At 37.4% G+C, this 21,177-nt stretch overlaps 2 protein-coding genes across 3 annotated transcripts; both read left to right on the top strand.

Moving 5' to 3' along the window:
- The first annotated feature begins 1,045 nt into the window (after nucleotides 1-1,045).
- Nucleotides 1,046-5,947, top strand: lamtor2 (late endosomal/lysosomal adaptor, MAPK and MTOR activator 2). Of its 2 annotated transcripts, XR_006105973.1 has the most exons (5): nucleotides 1,046-1,243; nucleotides 2,450-2,612; nucleotides 2,734-2,826; nucleotides 3,848-3,965; nucleotides 5,763-5,947. XR_006105973.1 is itself a non-coding variant. In XM_042490121.1 (4 exons), the coding sequence occupies exons 1-4, from the start codon at nucleotides 1,176-1,178 to the stop codon at nucleotides 3,902-3,904; spliced, it is 381 nt and encodes a 126-aa protein (XP_042346055.1). In that variant the 5' UTR covers nucleotides 1,046-1,175; the 3' UTR covers nucleotides 3,905-4,416. The 2 variants fall into 2 exon arrangements, 1 of the variants encoding a protein (XP_042346055.1); XM_042490121.1 differs by lacking the exon at nucleotides 5,763-5,947 and having other exon boundaries at nucleotides 3,848-4,416.
- A 57-nt stretch (nucleotides 5,948-6,004) lies between these two features.
- Nucleotides 6,005-20,629, top strand: rab25b (RAB25, member RAS oncogene family b). The gene is made up of 5 exons (XM_042490120.1): nucleotides 6,005-6,272; nucleotides 14,750-14,945; nucleotides 18,160-18,353; nucleotides 19,067-19,147; nucleotides 20,029-20,629. The coding sequence occupies exons 1-5, from the start codon at nucleotides 6,236-6,238 to the stop codon at nucleotides 20,145-20,147; spliced, it is 627 nt and encodes a 208-aa protein (XP_042346054.1). The 5' UTR covers nucleotides 6,005-6,235; the 3' UTR covers nucleotides 20,148-20,629.
- The last annotated feature ends 548 nt before the right edge of the window (nucleotides 20,630-21,177 follow it).

Here is a 21,177-nt window from a genome sequence, read left to right as displayed (position 1 = left end):
CAGCACAGAACACACACAGCTGTAACAATCCACAAACCCCACATTAAATATATAATCCCCAGTCTTGAAATTAAAGTTGTCTGGTGGACTTTGTGTGATCAAACCGCACATTTTAGAGTGTGACCATCCCACTGATGTACTAATGATGCTGTTTAATCAGCATCTTGATATGCCACAGCTGTCAGGTGGATGGGTTATGTTGGAAAGGAGAAGTGCTCATTGACATTGATTTTAACAAATTTGCAATATATATTCTATACTATATTATACTATAGGCCTATATATATACTTATACTGTAGTGTGCAAACAGAAAAGAAGTGGGAAAAGGTGCCACACCTCAAAAAGAAAGAAAAATGCATGACTTGTTTTGTGTAAATATACTTTGAAACATTGCCTTGGAAATACAAACTATGTTTCTAGGGCATTGCTTTGAACATTAAGTTAAGTTTGTGCAGTGTTCAAGAAGTCTTTGATTTAAACCTTTGAAAGCCTTAGCAAATTGGTTTGATTTCTTTCAAAAACAAGGTATAAGGGCAAAGAGCAGCATGGCAAGAAATGTCCCGCAAATACAAGACATTGGTAAAAAGTGACAAGAACAATAACCTGAAAATAGAAGAGAGAAAGGGAGATAAATTATATGAAAATTGTAAAAATAGATAAATAAATGACTAAATAGAAAAATGTAATGAGAACTATATATACATATTTTTATCATAATAATATATTTAAATTCCAGTAATTTATTTGTTTATTATTTTAGCACTTTTTGATCATTTCCTTGTTTGTTTGTTTTTTTACTTTTCTTTTTTGCTAATATTTGGGACATTTTCGTGTAACTTTCACTGATTCGTCACCAATATTTGGGACTATTTCTTGAAAAGTTTCTCATTGCCTTCGTCATATGATCTTGAAAGAAATCAGGGCAATCCCCCGGATTTCAAAGGGTTAAACAAAGTAAATATGTAAATCAGCATGAAAAACGCCACCTTTTTTAGGGTTGAATTCAATGCCTACAATTCCCACAATGCATTCAGAACCGGAAAGGGAAAAAAACTGAAGTCAGCTGACTCCTCTTCGTGTTTTGATGAGCAGTTTTTGACAGTTTAGAAACAGTTATTGAGTCATTTTAAGATATATTTACATTTTTGCCAGTATTATCTGTTAATAAGCAGTAATGTTACGACCAAAGGCGCTGACGCAGGTTCTCAGTCAGGCGAACACAAACGGAGTTCAGAGCACACTGTAAGTACCTTTAGCTAGCAACATGCTAACATGCTACATGTTACAGAAGATAAAAAAGGATTTCAAGTATTACATAGTTTTTTTATTTTAACAGCACAACGATTACATTTTTGACACCGCTGTACATGAACAAGACTGTTAGCTGAGTATTGTGGCAAAGCGTGTAGCAGGCTAATGTTAGTAACATTAGTCAGTGCAGAATTAACAGATTTTACGATGTATTTCTACCGTGTATATTTGAATGTGTAAACCTTACGTGTTGTTTGCAAGTATTAAGACTTAAATTATCCGAAATTTAAGGCTATTAGTGCTACTAACGTTAACTAGCTAACTAAGTAACGCCACTTTATTTTTATTGGTCATTAATTTGCCAAATATTGCAGCGGTTGTGTAAATAAAAATGTAAAAAAAAAAAAAAAAGAAAAGAAAAAAACAACAGAAAACAACAACAACAACAACAACAAATGTAAAATTTTCTTAATAATTTAAAGGTACATCTTCAGTTTGCTGTATTTATCTCTATCCTAAAAATGTTGAGTTAAATATCACATATGACAAAAGAAAAGCATCAGATCATCTAATTTATTATAATAATTATTATTATTGTTGTTGTTTTATTTTAGTATTATCAATAATAATAATAATAATGTATTTTTATTATTATTATCTAATAGTTTCAGTTCAACTGGAGTCATAATGTCTAAATTTACCAAAATATGTACAGGTCATTTTGTTCATAATAACCCATACTGCATTTTGTATACGTTTTTATTTGTTTTTGTTTTTAAATATAGCTATTATAAGTTCAAAGATTCAAGTCTACTTTAGTTTAACTTTTAACTTATGGCAAACACGCAACATAATTCCTGATAATTTAAATATTTGCTGGTTATTCAGTTAATGTCATATTTCTTTATAACCAGTATATACTATGATACAGTTTGTAGATATTGCCAAGAATGTTAAGTAGCTTGATAGATGTAACTGGGTCCATCTGCCATCCGTTCAATTTTCCATTAAAAAAATGAAAATCATTAAGTTGGAATATTAAGATTCCAATTGTATTTTCATTTTTGTATATTCTTGACTTTCAAATTGAAAAATTAATTTTCAGGTTTCCTGATTTTCATTTTTAATATGGAAAAATTGAACTGATAAGCGTTACAAGGACGTTGCCAGACTCATCCAACTTTATATCTTCACCAGGTTACTGAACAATGAAGGTTCACTTCTGGCTTACTCCGGGTACGGGGACACTGACGCACGAGTAACAGCCGCCATCGCCAGCAACATCTGGGCTGCTTACGACAAGAACGGCCACCAAGCCGTTAACGAAGATAAGCTCAAATTCATACTCATGGACTGTATGGTAAGAAGTGCAGCTCTCCCAGAAACGTTGCAGCTGTTCTCAGGTGTATGATGACGAGTGTGTGATTTGGACAGTTTGAACTGAAGCACTTTGTCACTTCTGCTCTCGTTTTCTGTCTCAGGAGGGACGAGTGGCCATTACTCGTGTCGCCAACCTGCTGCTGCTGTGCATGTACGCCAAAGAGACAGTGGGCTTTGGGATGCTTAAAGCCAAGGTGAGTTTGTTTGGCTGTTGGTGCTGACATCATTTCCATGACCCACACCATGTCACAAACAAAACAGACACAACAAAAGGTTATTAAATATGTTGTTTCCACTTTGAAAGGAGCCAGTCACTACACTGTCTTCCAGTAGATTTTAAAAATGAGTTTAAAACTTCATTGCTTGTTTTTTAAGGCTTTACACATTCAAGCACCTCAAAATCTCTAATCCAGCTCGATAAGCCAGGTCATCTGTGAAAAGGTCGCCTGGTTAAACCCTAAGGTCTCCAATAATACGGTGAAAGTACCTTCAGCTTTTATGTCACCTGATGACATTAGGAGTGCCCCAACAGTATCAATTTTTAATTTTACGAGTGAAATGTATTCCTTTAGCTTTTAGTCACCTGATGACATTTTTATTTTATTTTAGTGTTTCCCAACAGTATCATTTATTTTTTTTTATTTTATTTTTTTTTATTAGTTGTGTTTTTTACTTTTACTGGTTTATGGGTTTATCCATTATTTGGTCTTTGTTTTCTGAGTTTTTTTTTTTTTTTTTACTCATGTGTTAACATAATTTATCGGCCTGTTTTATTTTATTCTTTTTCCAGTCTTTTATTCATTTAAATTAATATGTATTATCCTTTTTTAATGGTATACTTTTAGTATTATTTAATTTTGACAATTTTTTTTTTAACAATTTTAACAATTCTGACTCACATGTCTCTGCATCTTTTATTTGTTTACTCTTCACCGTAATTTCTATTTTATGGGATTTTAGTTTTAATGGATTTAATTCACTCTATGACAACGGTTACTTCACCTTGCACTTTGTGCAGCATATCATGCCTACACCTGGAATAAAATGTTTGTGGTTTGTTTTTTTTTTTTCTTATAAGAAAACATGTTTTCTTCAACACAACACATGAGGCTCAGACTAATCCAGCATTACTTATCAGGCTGAATGCAGCCTTGGTTAACGCTGTTATGTGTGTCTTTGTCTGTGTGTGTGTGTGTGTGTGTGTTATGTTTACAGGCAGAGGCGCTGGTGCAGTACTTAGAGGAACCACTAACTCAAGTGGCAGCGTCATAGTGGAAATGTGCCTGAAGCTCCGCCTTCTGTCCGCCTGGAAAACAAGCGTCATGTGATCCAGGTCATTTATGGACTACTGTAACATTCTGTGTACATGCATATATCTGTGTGTGTGTGTGTGTGTGTGTGTGTGTGTGTGCTTGGGTAGGGGTGTGTATTTATAATCATGGTATTGAAACAACTAACGTCTGTGGGTTTTTATAACTATTTGCGCTCCCTTGTGACGCTTGTGTTCATCTGTTGGATCACTCTGAACGTCCTCATAATCCGTCAGTAAGAAGTCTGACTGTTCAGCTGAAGAAATAATTCCATAATCGACTCGTCCCACAGTCGATTCTTTCATTTGCAGTTTTAGTTCAATGCTGCTGATCGTAGTAAAGCAGAAAATTTAACATTTTGAATCCTATCTGAGAACTAAAAATACTCAAACGAATGTCTGTCTGATAAAATGCAGTTAAAACTATTTGCTATGTTTTGTTTCAAAGCTGTCAAATAAATAATTTTTGGATTAATATTCACTTAATTTTATTTGTGTTTGTGCTCTGAATTGAGTGCTCGGTGTGAGTGGGCTCAAAGATGGAGAGAACACATTAAACATTAAGAGCAAACAGACCTGCTCAGCTGAAGAGCAGACTGATGAAAAATCACAAATCAAGCTCCGCTGTAAAGAAATACCATGTGAAGTCTTTTACATTGTGTTTTTTTGTCTTTTCTTTTTTCTGGAATATGTTTTTTGTTTGTTTCTTTAAAAAAAAAACATAAAAACATATTTCAAATGTAACAGTACATTGTGCAGACATATGTTTCATCTCTATAACATTAAAAATGATCATTTTAGCACCATATTTGAAACAGCAGCAGACATAAAAAGAAAACAAAAACTGGTAGAGGCAACATTAAATTGTACGAAGGAGATGTAAACCCAGACATTATACACTTTATTTGTTTTTATTAGATATTAGCAGTTTTAATAGCTTTCTTGTTCATTGTTATCTTATAAACACAGTCAAAGACATGTAGTTCAACACGTCATCTGAAGCACTCTGGCTTCATGGATGTGATATTTGCTAATAAGACAAACAAGTTTAAGAGCCTGTATTACAGTTTCGAAAGAAGACCATGTCCTCCAATACTGGTGTCGATCTATTAAAATATGTATAAATAAACAGAGAAACTTCAACCCAGAAATTCTTGACGGTAAGAACTTTCATAGAAAAGATGCAAAATTGATTCTATTTCTGTTTTACAGAAAGAGCAAGTTGGAGAAATATGTTCTTTAACTCCTTGAAACCAGAGCAAATTGGCTTGATTTCTTTCAGAAAGATGGGAAGATGGCAATGAGCAACTTCAGAAAAAAGGACTCAAAAACTATAAAGAAATTAGTAAAAAGATAAAATGAAAGAAAATTAGCCAAAAAAGAAAAGTGAAAAATAAACAAGGACATTGCAAAAAACTGCTTAAAAATAATAATTTTGTAACAATTTGAAATATAAAATTACAGTAAATATAAATACCATTCTCTGGATATTTTTCTTTGATTTTTTAAAAATAATTTCCAATATGTGAAACATTTCTTGCCAAGTTGCTCGTGATTTTTTAAGATAAATCAAATAATATACTGATAAATAAATATACCGACTTTTAGACTTGATAAATATACAAATTTTATAGATACAAAAAGAGAAAAAAGAAAAATCAGACAAACTCAACAAAAACACACACAAAAAAAACATCCAACAGCAGCAGCCACACAAAGAGTCATTTCCATAAATAATTTTTTTTTTAAAGTAACTGTAATCTGAAATCAAGTTTTCTTCTGATATGGTGATTATTACGCATCCCTTTTTTTCCCCTGTAGTGCTGAAGCAACTCCCGCTTCCTGCTTCCTGCATGCAGTAATTTGATTGGCCCAGCAGGAGGCGCCTGACAGACTGACTCTCAGCTTTACCTGTGAGTTGCCACACCTGTCCAACCTGCCCTGCACTGACTCCATTACCAGGACACACCTCCCCGTGCAGCTGCCCCACCACCACTCCCTGCCACCAAAGCCCCGCCTGCTGCAGCGGAGCAGCCTGGATACAGTCAGCATGCCCTGTTCAAACAAGCCAGCTCTCCATTAACTCAGACAGGGAAGAGTAGCGAAGGGCAGAGAGCTGCACACTCATGTGTCAAAACATTTCTTGCAGTTGTTTTATTTCCTGAAGTCTTGAGGATCTGAGGGGCAGGCTGGTTTCTGTGGTGTGAGTCAGTGTCGTCTTACATCCTGTAATCAGACTGTGAGTGCTGGAGACGGCAGTAAACCGAGGGGCGGCAACACCGAATGGACACAACATGGGGTCAGATGAGGCCTACAACTTTGTCTTTAAGGGTGAGTGCATGTTCCGTTTTCCTGATTTGATCCCACGGTGCACCCCTAAAATCTCTAGTGTTAGCCTGAAATGTTCCTTTGTCCTTCAAATTATACTTCCTTGTTTATTATTAACTTGTAGCAGTGTGTTGTGCAGCAGTATACTCAAAGCAAATCAAACATTATAAAGCCTGGACTCATGTGTCTGGGTGCAATTCAGTCTGCTGTAAATATTTTATGTTTTGCATGTCTCAAAACATTTCAGGTGAGTTGTATTATTACAAAGTTAAAGGTTAACTATGTTTTTTTTTTAACCCAGTCCCTATTTTCCTGTGATTTTTTATATAGCATAAAACCTCAATAAATGGCCCATGCTCTGAGTTGCTTAAATCACCGAACTTGACAGACTTTTATTTGGGACTGGTGTCTATGACATGGGCTTTTATTTCCTTTCACACAAAAAGATGGCAATACATTCAAATAGTTTGTTTAACCCTTTGGAGACCATGGCAAATTGCATTTATTTGAAAACATAGGAAGAAGGTAATACAACAATGTCTCCATGCTTTATGCTTTTTCTGCTGCCCTGAAATGTCATGCAAACTTCGCATTTTGAAAACTCAGGTACCATCGAAATTTCCCACTTGTAATTACATCTTTGGAGGGTCGTTCATTTGCTCGTCACTCGTAAATAGGATATTTCCGAGGAGCATGTGAAGACAGCATTGGGCCTATTTCTGATTAAACCAAAAGGGTTTTACTTTTTAACAAAAAGGATCCTTTCCATAGAGTTGATAGACACTTCTAATAACCATATGAGCCTGTCAGTGGCAAAAAAACAAACACTTTTAGTAAAACTAACGGTGCACAAATGTCCCGAGTGGTTACACTGCACGCCGTTTTGCGGTTGCCATCTGCAGTGGTTTCTTTTAATACTGGACCGATTTTAAAAAATATTGTTCACATTAGTCACTTAGACACAAAATGTTGGATTATAGGGTCAAAGGTGAAAAATCACCCTTTAAGTGATACTACAGTCACATTACCAGCTCAGCATATGGCACCTGTGAGTGGTTAGCATGCATAGTTCAGAGTATTGTTGAAACCAGGATGTGTACTTTAATTCCTGCTTATCTAGCATGCAGTGCAGATCAACATCATTACATAGAGGTTTAAAGCCCTGTATCTGTGCCAAAAGACAAAGTGCATCATTCATACCGTCGTTTTCCCAGATGTCGTCAAGTATTGTCAGTGCATCTGCGCTGGACTTGATTTATGCTCTAGTTTTTTGAAAGGTGGCAGCTTGTGCCGCTCACAATATCCATCCTGCACTCATAGTAATCATTTCTCCTCGGCAGCTGGTTAAGGTGCCAGATGGCTCTCAGCAGATGTTCACCAGAAGTGAAAGTCATTCAGAGAGGTTATTTAGTTCAGGTGCATGTGATGTGACATTTGGGTATAAAGTGTCATGTTGATAAAAGGCACTGCGCGGTTTGAATGGTGAGGCCAAATTTAAGTAGGTCCAAATCATCAAATGGCATCGCTTACTGTGTTAACGAGTTCACGAGGCAATTTATTCATTTCCCACAAAATCATGCAGAAATAGATTTTATTTGAAGGGGTTTGGCGTCAAGAACTTAATGGCTAAAGGGACAATTCACCCCAAAATCAAAAACACATATTTTTCCTCTTATACTGTAGTGCTGTTTATCAATCTCGATTGTATGGTGTGATTTGTCGAGTGTTTGAGATATCAGCTGCAGAGATGTCAGCCCTCTTTCTAATATAATGGAACTAGATGGCCCTCAGCTCAAAGTGCCAAAAAATACATTTGAAAAACTCAACAGCAATGTCTCTTTTCAAAAATCATGACCCCAGTTGCTGGGTCAGATCTGGGTGCATGTCATATAACACTCGCCCCACATTTCCTGTCTACACTGTCGACTATCTGAACCGTTGGCAGAAATGCAAAAAAAAAAAAGTTCTTTTTCTCTTCAGACTATACGAAAAAATATATGTCCCTCCAAATCCTACACACTGGAGCTTTAATGGGCGAATACAAAGGAACAAATCTCAGGAGAAGCAACAGACAAGAAATCTCTTCTCTAGCCGGTGAATTGAGGATGGGTATACAAACTGATGATTATCACTGAATAAACTGCTGCAGTGCTCCTACAGTAAGCCGTGTGCGCTACGGTATCTCAAAGGTATGTGCAGGTTTTCATTCCACACAGCGATTCACAGATAATTCAGAGACTAACTGATCAGTAAAATCTGATTCCATAGAGTTTGCTTGGAATGTAAGCCTGCACGCTCTCAGCTTTACACAAACTGTGCTGGGGCCCACTGTGGGAAAAGTCATTAATTGTCATATCTGCAATCGGAGACATAAAATGGTGCAGAAGCTGGTCATAAATTCTAATTTTTTGTTTGTTATTTTTGTTATATTTTTGCACCTTAATGTCGGCTTGTCTTAATGTTTTGCGCCTTACTGTAAGCTATTTTTGTATTTTTATCTACTATTTGATAGTTATGTAAAAGTACATAAAGGTAAAGTAACAGAGTCATAGTAGGCAGAAATACTGCAGTCATAAGTTTATTTCACGCGAAGGAAATATTTCTGCTGGATTTTTAAGTTTGCCAAAAACTCTTTGTATGATTGCATAAAATTAAGGTCCAGAGTGTAAGATTTAGTGGCGTCTAGCAACGAGGATTGCAGAACACAACCTGCTGAAACTTGTCCTGGTTAGCGTTGATTTTTTAGGAGGTTTTTACCAGGAGCCAAATTATTCGCAGAGGTCTCTTCCTCTCTAAAACAAATGGACTCAGTGATTAAAACTGATAAAAACACTGAATAAAGAAAGTTTCACGTAAATAAATTAATGTTTTTCCAGTGCTCTTGTCTTGTATGGGCTTCTAGCTTCAGTGTCTAATGCGAAAATACAAAAACATAAAAATGATAATATCTATAGCCAGTGTCTGGTTTGTCCTTTCAGGGCTACTGTAGAAACACATTGATGCAATATGGCGATCTCCTTAAACGAGGGATCACTCTCTATGTAGACATAAATGACTTATTCTAAAGATTCTTATTTTCAGGAAATTATACACTAAATAAAACATAATTATTATATTATATCCCATTTATGCCAATATATCCTAAATCAAACACACTAAACCTTTAAAGTTAAAATTGAAATTAAGAAACATATACTCATGTACAATAGTGCACATCTTAAAAAACTATAATTTTTTTAAAATATTGAACATTAAACATGAATAAATATGTAGCTGGTCAGATAAAACTTTGCTCTGTCGAATATTCTCAGAAGTCATTTTCCACCAGGATTTCTGTTTACAGCACAGAAGTTACATTTCCAGTCCTAGAGGTCATGAAAACAAACAAAAGGAAAATTTAATCCTCGCTGCATCGCATCAAGTTCTTTCTCAGAATCAACAAACCGGGCTTGAAGGCCTCTTGTCCTGCATCGCCATAGAAACCAGGGGTATTGTTTGCATAAGAAGTTACTGAGTTGTGGAGGAGAGGAGGGGGAGGACGGGCCGTCTCACCTCACCCACTGGAAAAGAAAGCAGCACAGCGATCCGGCTACAGAGTGAACAATTACCTAAAACTAGAACAAATTGTAAAATGTTCTTTGGCCCTGACGTTAGACTTCAGGTTAAAAATACTGTTAATCAAGAACTGGGGTCAGGTCATCTGTGCTGTCAGAGTTTACCTTTATGGGAGTCAGCAGGTGTTCAGGAAAAATGCGCCAGCTTCTTTTAAATCTGTGGATCTGTTGTTGGTGAAGAGTAAGCAAATGGTTTATAAGCTGAAGTTCATTCTTGGCCTTGGACTCAGAGGTTGAGAAAACACCACATGTGCTTTTAATCAAACACTCTTCATCAGCAGAGGAGTTCACTATGCTGTCTAAGAGTTGTTGATTTTATGGACTTTTTTTGTCCATAGTGGCTTAAAATTTTAAAAAGGTTATCTCTCGACCTTGGAATTGAAAAGAGTTAAGAAAACAGTCTCGCCACATGATTAATTTACAGACTGTTCTGGCACTTTACCTCATGATCTTCATCAGCAGATGGAGATGGAAAAATATACAGCTCCATGACAGGGCCAACTCCATATACTGATGAAAATCAAAATATGATTGACAGCTCCTAAAAATTATGATGGATCTTGTTGTGAGTTTGCTTTCAGAAACCAGCGCTGACAAAGAACAGTCCAGTCGCTAGAAGAAAATGTATATTTCTGCAAACAACGAATATGTAACATTTATGTGTTTCATATGTATCATATTATTTTTAAAGTGACATATTACATGAACTGACATGGTCATCGGGAGGTGGAGGGGATGCTGGATTGCATTTCACCGAGATGAGACGTTTTAGGCCATGTTTAGGTGAAAACGGCCTACTAAAAACGGTAAAGTCTTTCCTTGACAATTACAAAAACAGCACGCACATGCACAAAGTGTGGCAGTGACATCACCGTTTTCACAGGATCCTCACATTGACAGTTTACACAGCAACAAAAGGAGTTGCGTTTTTAAAAGATTACACTCTGAACCCAAAAGTTGGCATTTTTAGGTCCCCAAAACGTTATTGTCGTGTGAACAAAAGGCCATATCGCAACAAAAGTTTAATGTTTCATGCAAGAACCATTGCCGTGTAAAAAGCCCCTTAGACTGCACATCACTGTTGGAGCCTGCTGTGATTTCGTGAGTCATTGCTGTTTCCTGTGGCTTTTCAGCTCCCACACATCGGTGTTTTTTTAGAGACCCGTCACTTTATTTCAAACAGTTTTTTAGGGTGATGAACTCTTGACTTAAAGTGTTCACTTGTTCTTCTTGTGCACTGAACTGAACAGCCAGTCAGAGGGATTTTATTCACCAGTGGTCGTAGCTATCTCCGACATGATTCACAACGCTCAATTGGCCAAAAAAAAAAAAAGCGGAAAAGGGCCGACATTTCGGGACACAACACAACATCCTACACCCTGTAGTGTCTGTGTGAGGCATCGGGATTTACATCAACTCCAATTTAAACCCATCCACGTCATTATTAGACACTCAGAGCAAAGGATGTAGTTTCAGAGCATTAAATTCTGCCCATGATGGAAGGGAGGAGACAAATAGGTCCAACAAACACTGGACTTGGACCCAGGACAGTGGACCTGTAGTGTTTGTAGGAGTGAGACCTACAAACAACAACATCAGTTCCTGCATTTGTGGAATTAAAAGTCTGGTGTCTTTGGGGGTTATCCGTATTTTTTTCTCACAATAACCAAGTAGTTTTGTTGCCTCAACCCCTTCTATGTTAAGATACACAACAGGCTGCCCTCACCCTAATTTTAGCAGCACCATTGGCCTCTGCCTAGGCGGTAAAATATGGCGAGTTGGGATGAGATCATGTTCGTTTTTTTGTGGTTTGTTGTAAGCTGGTTTGGCCGCGCTGCATGTTAGTGCATGTATGTATTGCACTGGCTAGTTCATCTGCCACTGTGCGCAGAAGAATTTTAGGAAAGTGGCGTTACGAAAGCACTGGCGTTGCCAGATTGGAATCATACCAGAGGCTCAAAATTCTCGTATTTTGAGAAAAATTATCTTACACCAGTCACAATCACCAGAATGAATAGGTTAAATGTATAACTTTAGAGTTTAGCCATCTCCATTGACTTAGAGAGAAGCTCTTTCTACACGGCCCAGCTCACAGCTGACGTCAGTTTTTTGTTGTTTTTTTTCCAGCATGCTGACTTAGTGAATTTAAAGTAAATGAGTGGAAGAGGGCATGTGTGTGAAAAAGTCCATTTAGTCCAGACTTTTTTTGTGGTAGCCCACTTCTGTAAAATTAAATTACAAGACAGCCGGCTAAAAGCCTTTTGATACTTTGCAAGTGCTTACTGTAAGTGTCACAGTGGTCAAATTATCGTACAAGTACGATAGTTATCATACATCTGGCAACACTGGTCAGCATTGTTGTTGTTGTTTAGCGCTCCTTATGAAGTATCGTTTAGCACCGTTAGCTGCTAGCTGCCAGCACAACCGCCTTAATGTTGAGAACTGTGTGCAGGTAACTCATATCTTGTAAATTTTGCATAAAGTCCCTTGTTAAAAGAAGGTATAATGTGTCGATTAATAACTTTTGTTAATAGGTAGATGTTTTTTTGTACCTTTGTACAGAGCCCGGCTAACTGTTTTCCCTGTTAACAGTCTTTATGCTCAGTTAAGCTACATATTTATCCTACAAACACAATAGTATCAACATCCTCGTCTAAGTTTTGTCAGGACACAACACATATTTCCCAAAATGTCCAACTATTCCTTTGACTCCCATCACACCCCAATTCTAAATTTAATGGGTGTTGAGATGTCACAAGAACTTTGATTATTATCAGAGTTCACAGGCTCACACTCCTCAGAATTAAGACTGTGTGTTATCCAGCTGTACATCCCAGTGCCACCGTGTTTTCACAGTGTGGTCACATTTTCCTCTCTGCGCCAATTAAGCCAAGCCTTCTTTTCTCTCTGAGTCAGCCGCTAACGACTGAAACCCAAACATTAGTCATTGAAATGTACAGAGGGGGCGTCTGTGTTGTTCCTCGTCCTGTTTGCTCAGTAGGTAGGTTCTCCTTACCAAGATAAAAGAAGGTGGCAGCTTGACTTGTTCCACCTGATTTGGAATCACCTTACACTCGTAGAGGCTGTTTTAATCCTGAAACAAAGGTTCACTTGTGAGAGGTTTCTGCCCCAAATGTTTCAGAGGGGGAAGTGCATCCTCCCTCCTTAGGAAAGCTGACAAATGTAGGGAAAAAAAATACAAATTACAGCAAATTTGTCCTTCTGTTTTGCTAAAATAGGTTTCTTAAACATCAGTAAGTCAGACCATGAGTTATGCATGAATCTTTATTCTGCACAGCTTCAATGATAAATTAAATCAGTGCTCAGCATTGCAAATTTTGGGGAAAATATGGGAACTAAAAGAACCTTTTCAAAATGTTAATTGTAAAGCCATCTACCTCTGCAGCCACATTTTGCCTAACTGGTTTTACAGCATCTTTCACTGTCTAAATAAATAAAAATAAACAAAACCATAAGTGTTTTTTAGATATGGCATGCTGGCCCGCAACACCTCAAGATCCTCAGTAAATCTGTTGTATTCTGTCACAGGCATGGATAGATTACTACAAAACAACTCCAAATAGATATAAAAGAACAACAAAGAGACACAGACTACAAAGGCTAAAAAAACAATCATAAAGAGACAAAAAATACCCCAAAGAGACACAAAATGACCCCAAAGAGACACAAACTGGCCTATAAAGAGACACAAAAAGTCAACACACATGAAATAAACTGCAATAGAACAAAAAGACTACTAAGGGCCAAAAAATGACTACAAAGAAAAACAAAACCCCATAAAGAAGACACAATTATACCCCTAAGACACTAAAAGTGACCACAAAGAGATACAAATTTTGCTCAAAGAAACAACTGACACAAAACATCAACAAAGACATGAAAGTAACCACAAAGAGACACAAAAATACTTTATAGAGACACAAAAAATTACTACAAAGTGGTGCACAGGAATTACAAAGAGACACAAAATGAACAAAAATATACAAACTTACACTTCACAGAGACACAAAATGACTACAAAGAAAAAACAAAACAATCAGAGACAAATATACTCTGGAAAACCTGAAATGACCTTGAAGAAACACTAAATGAATAGAAAAGACACAAATATACACCTCACAGAGACACAAAATGACCTCAGAGAGATACAAAATGACTACAAAGAGACATATAGGAGCAACAGAGACAAAAAATTACAATGAAGAAAAACAAAACAAACAAAAATAAGAGACAAATATGCTCCATAAGAGATGCAAAATGATCTCAAAGAGACATAAAACAATTTAAAAAAAAAACAGAAAACAACCTCAAGGACACTAAAAAATTACCACAAAAAGAGGCAAAACAACCACAAGTGTTTTTGTTTCAATCCTATGTAGGAGAGGCGGTGGGGCCTTTTGCATGTCTGTGCCCAGGGGCTCGTTGTTTCATCATCTGCCCCTGGTTATAGGCCAACAACATCCCACATTGTTTCGGAGTATTTTACTCAACATGTTCTTTCTGCATTATTTGCTCTGCACGCTTCGGTTAAAACAATTATCTAATTTACCATGAGGGTGTGGAGCTGTTTTTTAAATAGGACATCATATCCCCAATGGTGTAATTACCCTGAGTCTTAGACGGCTAAGAATGAGGATTTATGGGTCAACCAAGGCAGACACACCTAGACTAAAAGCTTCAGTTAAGAAGAGCTCTAAAGGATGAAGTGGATGTACAGAATTGGATCATAGTAGACTCTGTGAATTTGTCTCCGTTATCCAATAAATACTGGGTTTAGTTTTGCAACAAACCTTAATTAAAACCTCAAACTTTAATTAAAATATTTGCGTTTTGTGTCCTCCGCAGTGGTTCTAATAGGAGAATCCGGTGTGGGAAAGAGCAATCTGCTGTCCCGCTTCACCAAAAACGAGTTCAACCATGACAGTCGCACAACCATCGGGGTGGAGTTCAGCACACGGACTGTGCAACTCAGCGGCTTCACCATCAAGGCCCAAATCTGGGACACGGCCGGGCTGGAGCGATACCGAGCCATCACTTCTGCGTGAGTGTCAAAATGTACATATGCTACACTAACAAATGCATTGTTTAGAAAACTGCACTTTTTTAAGCAGTCAAAAAGGCAGTTTTTATTTATTAAATCAGCACTTCCAGTTCTTGCTCCATAGTTGTTGAGCAACCTGTATGTTGGCATATTGAGGTGGTGCTGTTTGCAGCCAAAACACACACAAGGACAGGCAGTGATCCTACAGTTTCCTCCCACATTACCTGAAAAACAACCAGCACATTCTCATCTCCAAGTTCAAGTTCTTTATTCTTTACACATGCAAAACAATTACAGAGAAGCAGTTGTTGGCAATGAAAATCTCAGGCCTAAGGCAGCCTCTAAAAATGCTCATTAAATAGCTATAAAAAAAAAGAAAATCATGCAAGTAAAAGCAGAATCTGAATCCAAGACGTAACATATTGCAAGTTAAAAGGTATGGCTAAAAAGTAAACAAAATAAACTGAATACACTTAGACAATACTGGAAATTAATAAACTGAATGTAAACAGGAATGTAATGCATAATGAGAAGTAATAAATATATATACACAAAGATGTAAACAGATCGTAACACAGTAAGTAAAGTACATAAAGGAAAAACATAGGCGTAAATTTTAGGGGGCACAGGGGACACGTTCAATAATTAGAACAGTTGCATCTTTTCCTGCCAACATAAACATGAAAGTAGCAGAGGACTTTTATTTTGACAAACTGGTAGAGCTCACAACCTAGAGATGAAAATGCCTTTTGCAGTGCCTGGCCTAGACTTTTGGGGGCCCTAAACGGGCCCTGAACCAAGTCATGCATCATGGACTTTATTTGGATGTACAAGTTTATTCATTAGGTGAAACCACTTGAGATGAACCATCTCATTTTTCGAGGGGGACCTACAAACATGCAAACAGAAATGAATAACAAGAAACAAAACAAGGACTCTGAGGGAAAGAAGAAGAAAAAGAAAAAGAAAAAAGAAATCAACAATTAAAGTGAAACATTACAAAAATCAGCACAAAATCATTAGAGAGAAAAAATAAAAGTACACAACCCCTTAATGTCAATGCACATCATATTTTGACATTGCATGATTGAAGCAGGAAGTACTATGACATTTCCACCAGAAATGTTTGCAGAAAAGGCATGAAATGGTGCATAAAAATTCACACGTATGCAGAAAAAGGAAGAGTTTTAACACCATGTGGCCTTCAGAAGGAAGCTGACAGCTGCAATTTCAACCCAACTGTCACACTTGGTTCCTAAAATCCACCTGGTTAGAGCAGCGACCTTTGAACACTCAGCCCTCCGCAGGTCTCTCCATTCTATCTGAGGGTGTTCCTGATTCATTCTTTTTTTTTTAATTACTCTACAAGGATTAGCAGTGTGGAAACTGGTTTTAAAACAATAGAACCATGTCAATTTTATTTTTAAGACATGGAAAAATCGGAGGATACGCTACATCGCTGGATTAGCTCCTTTCTGACAGCTTTGGCTTTCTGAGTAATTACTTGCCGACTTATTCCAGTACGTAAAATCTCACTCCCATGGAATTTCCCATTTGTGCTCTAACAGGCAGCTAAAACCAATTAAAGCGGAATTAATTATATTGCTGGAAGAGGGGAGCAGAGATGTAAATGCGAAAGGAAGCGTTGATTGGTTCATGACTTCAGAGCAATCGTCAGTCATTAGTCTTTTTTTGAGTTGACAGCAGGAGACACTGCTTCTTCTCATTGAGGACGATGCTTAATCGCTACTTTTATATTAACAATGGATCACATGTGAGTTGTGTAAGGGAGTTACTCGTAATGATGAACCCAAAGAGAATTATCACCTTCAGGTCTATCAGCTCTGCAGAGCTTTATGGCACCTTTCAGCTTGAGTTGTTTTTTTTTTCCAGCCTCAACTTTACTGTTTTGGTTCACTGTCACTGCTCTCAGATATCCATTTCCACCAAATTAGCTCTAGTTATTGAACCGGTTTCATTGAGGATTCTTGCAACCTCAGTGCTATCAAGCAAAAGGCCGGCGTTTCCACCGTTTTAGAGCAGAACCATTGTAATCAGGGATGTGTCATCAATGGTGGGTGTTGCACAATCTACAATGTAAGAAAACGGATGTGGCAAAGTGGTAAATCACACTGATCATTTGTGAGCTTTTTCTGTTATTATATATATTTGTTGTTATCTAAAAACCAAGCATTGACCAATGAGACCACCGCACGCTCTTTTTTGTCCAAGTTTCTCACTTTACTTCTCTTTCTAACCTGTAGAATATGACACACCAACCGATGCTGTCACAGTTTGCACTTCAGGTCAAAACAGAAAAACCTGCTTTTTTTGGGGGCTCCAGCTGAGAACCAACATTTTGGGTTCCGAACAAATTTCCCAACTTTTCAAATATCGGTGCTTGGTCAGTGGGCTTTGCAGGCTCCTGCATCTGTTTTTAGCGTTCCAGGACACCGTGTCAGTTTACACCTGTTACATGCATTGTGTCAACAATTCAAAATAACGGATAGGAAGATGTCTCTGCTCATTAGATCCATACAGTCTTTTTCAAAATAATACACCTCCTGCTTAGAATTATTTCCTTTTGCATAAAAAAATCTTGGTTTGACTCAACATTACAGGATGCCAACAGCAGGTTCTTGGGGTGAAAGTCTCGGGTTTGTTGGACACATCCATCACCTCCCACCACCTACTCTTTAGGGACCTTCCAGCTTCATATTACTATGATTTTACCCACTGTGTCACAAAATCATACTGCAGCGCTGTATCACACTGCTGCAAATGGTGCCCTTTTGCGTCACTGTCTGACGCTAAAATCACTTACCAAGTGGTGGAATTTGACGAGCTGGGATTGAGAATGCGCTATGGTTCCATTTTGGTGGTAAAGTGTAATAGTGTCGTCTTCGGCTGAGTAGCTAAAACCTCACTCTCTGCCAGTTGCTCGGCACTAAATGGCACACAGACACAGTATTAACTAGCTAAAGAGTCAGATATTTCCCCCTGGAGTTGGTGGAGACCAAAAACAGAGCTTAAAGGAGAGTAAATATTGGTCTTGAATTTATTAGTTGGCCAAAAACATGACAACAAATGATGTGTAATGGTGCTCCATAACTTTCAAGTGTGTAAATAAGCAACTATGTGCTAACGTGTTTAAAAAAGATACCTAAGTAAACACAACAGGACATTACCATCTTCTGCCATCTATTCTGAACAGATACTACAGAGGTGCTGTTGGAGCCCTGCTCGTCTACGACATCACCAAACACCTCACCTATGAGAGCGTAGAGCGCTGGCTGAAGGAGCTGTATGACCACGCTGAGGCACACATAGTGGTCATGCTGGTGGGCAACAAGACTGACCTGGAGTCAGAGAGATCAGTGCCCACTGAAGAGGCTAAAGACTATGCAGGTACAATGTCTTTATTGTATAGGATTTGTATGTTTATGTATTTGTTAATGGAAACTGAATTAGTGATGAATGTAGAGAATTTAAAATTAGTCTGGACACCAAACTGTCAATGTGTCTCTGCACAAAATCAAGTCAAATTCCTACTCATTGATTCTTCATGGTGACAAAAGTGATTTTAAATTCCTTTTTGTTGATTTTTATTGGTGTTTAAATAAACATTACATAATGTTGTTAAAAGGACAGCTTTCCTCCAAATCAAAAATACATTTTCTTACATTAAACTGCGCACAACAAGCTCTGTGGATTATCTTGAGTAACCAGGTCATGATTTCTGGAAAAAATTCTGTTTAGTTTTATTTATTTATTTATTTATTGTTGTTTGATTGATTGATTGATTGATTATATTCCATTACATTGGAGAGAAGGCAGACATCTCTACGTCCAATATCTCCAACACTCGGTAACTCTCACCAAAACAATCTAGACATAAAGTTAAAGATAATAAAGGTAAAATAAATTGCATTTTTTATTTTGGGGTGAACTGTCCCTTTAAAGGACCAAGTACTGCTCCTTAGAGAATTATACAGTATGTGAGAAAAACAGTGAAATTTGTGAAAAATGAAAAATGCAGGGACACTAGACGGAAATGACTACAAATATGAACTAAATAGTAATTTATATAATAACTCACTCAGCTTATTTGTATTATCTAGAGAAGCACGGTCTGCTGTTTCTGGAGACGTCTGCTCTGGAGTCAACTAATGTGGATGCAGCTTTCAACAACGTCTTAGCAGGTAATTAAAGCATTTCGCTTTTTTTCTTCTTTGTAAAAAGCTGTTACACATGTCTGTTGTTCAAATCTTCAGAGATACAAAGAGAAGCATATTCTTTTTTTACCAGTGAGGTTTTCATTGTGTATGAACTGAGTGGGTGGCGTGTTTGACTGCCTCACATCATCCTCCAGCCTCGGTTCTTTCTGCATGCATGTGGGTTTCTTCCAGTTTGCCCCCTTGAATGTCTCTCTGTTCACTGTCTTCCCTCCACCAAACACATTTGAATGATGTGGACGCACACATTTTTCCATTAACATGCGGGGATGAGGCTCCACCCTGTGACCCTGAGTTTAACCTCTCACAGGCAGACCTACCCGTCTTCAGAGCTTGGAGAGTCGTGGGCTGGAAAAGGTCGGGCTCTACGTGACCTTTGGTCGTCCCGCGGCAGCCGTTTGATTGACTGCTTTGGGAGGAAACACCTCTAGTTGGTTTTTCGGTTGAAAATGAGCAACTTGACTGATTTTTTTTTTTTTTTTTTTTTTTTGCATTTCAAGTGTTGCTCTCTTTGTCTAATCAACTTTTGTGCATTTGCACTTGTGTGTGTGTATGTGTGTGTGTTTTTTTTTCTCCAAAGCTTCTTTTTCAGAATCAGAAATACTTAATTGATCCCTGAGCAGAAATTTTGGTTTGTTACAGTCACTTATTACAGCATGTAGAAATAAGTACAAGCAAACAATTAGTATGTCAATATGTAAATATTTAAAAAAATAAAATATATATAATATGCTAAGTATGTAAGTGTTAAAAATATAAATGTAAAGAAATACAGATATAGACAATTAGCAGGGCTCCGATCACCCCGCTCTCCCTTAATGTGAATATATTTTAATTTTCTGCCACAGAGATTCACAGGAAGGTGAGCAGTAAACAGGTGACTCGGGGCCCCATCAGCTCTGTGTCCTTGAGCAACCCCAGTGCAGAAGACAACGAGGAGAAGAAGCCCTGCTGCAGAAACATCTGACCACAAGGTCCCTCAGGAGCCCAGGGGCCTCTGGATGGGTGGTAGGAGATCTGTGACCCTGTGCTAGAGGTCGACGAGAGGCAGGCGACACTGCAACCATGGCTGCCAATATCAACAGTCCTGGTTTAAGTGATGCCACTTTAAAAATGACTGATTTACAAGTTGTAAAAAGCTGCATGATGGCATAACGTATTCGAAAGATGAGTCATATATGTGAATGAATGTAGCTGGAGACCAACGTCAAACTTTTAAGAATCCCCGCCGACTATTGAACATAGGTCAAAAGTAAAGCATGTTGTTTGTATCATGACATATGCTGTATATAATCCATGCAGAGAATTGGAAAGACGTAAAGGTAATGACACATGACTGTTTTGTGTTTGCTGGTTGTGGCGTTGTGAGTGTTGCTGTCAGTGCCGTGTGTGTGCCGCGGCTGGTGATCTAAGATGAGACTGATTCTGTTGAGAAATAAATTAATAATGGAAACCAAATGCATGTTATATGTGTCTTATAGTAAAAGACAGGACTTTTTTACAGGAGGCATTTTGACATGTGACAATAGGAAAAGCACAAGTGTGAATAATAGAGTTAATAATGACTGAATTCCATTTAGCTGCTCCATTTTTAGGGTCCTGTTATTGTGCATGCTGACTCAAAGTCATACTGACTACACTTACATACAGAAAATAGTCCGGTTATTTACCTTTATTTCATAAAGACTATTACTAGAAAGATGTTTAAATGACCAGTGAAGGTTAATATTCCACCAATTATTTAAAAAAAAAGAAAAATAACCCCCGAGCTCAGAATTATTGTAAAAAAAGAAGAAAAAATCCAACCAACAACATCTAAAAAACTAAAAATTGTAAACAAAATTGAAAAAAAGATATATAGAAGATATATAAATGTATATATATATATACTTAGATGTTGGTTGGCAATTTTCTGTGAATTGACTGATTGATTCATCAACTAATTGTTATAGCTGTGCTTGTATAAATTGTTTGGTAATTTAATTCATAAGAAACTT

The sequence above is a fragment of the Plectropomus leopardus genome, chromosome 7 (assembly GCF_008729295.1).
Source record: "Plectropomus leopardus isolate mb chromosome 7, YSFRI_Pleo_2.0, whole genome shotgun sequence".
Classification (NCBI taxonomy): Eukaryota; Metazoa; Chordata; class Actinopteri; order Perciformes; family Serranidae; genus Plectropomus; species Plectropomus leopardus.
This window is presented reverse-complemented; position numbering and strand designations above follow the sequence as displayed.

What these genes read in the sequence shown, in the direction of transcription:
- rab25b (XM_042490120.1), top strand. Translation starts at nt 6,236, where the DNA reads ATGGGGTCAGATGAGGCCTACAACTTTGTCTTTAAGG. An exon ending in CTACAACTTTGTCTTTAAGG is followed by an intron (nt 6,273 to 14,749) that starts GTGAGTGCATGT and finishes TGTCCTCCGCAG; the next exon opens with TGGTTCTAATAGGAGAATCC. An exon ending in TACCGAGCCATCACTTCTGC is followed by an intron (nt 14,946 to 18,159) that starts GTGAGTGTCAAA and finishes TATTCTGAACAG; the next exon opens with ATACTACAGAGGTGCTGTTG.
- lamtor2 (XM_042490121.1), top strand. Translation starts at nt 1,176, where the DNA reads ATGTTACGACCAAAGGCGCTGACGCAGGTTCTCAGTCAGGCGAACACA. An exon ending in AACGGAGTTCAGAGCACACT is followed by an intron (nt 1,244 to 2,449) that starts GTAAGTACCTTT and finishes TATCTTCACCAG; the next exon opens with GTTACTGAACAATGAAGGTT. An exon ending in TTGGGATGCTTAAAGCCAAG is followed by an intron (nt 2,827 to 3,847) that starts GTGAGTTTGTTT and finishes TTATGTTTACAG; the next exon opens with GCAGAGGCGCTGGTGCAGTA.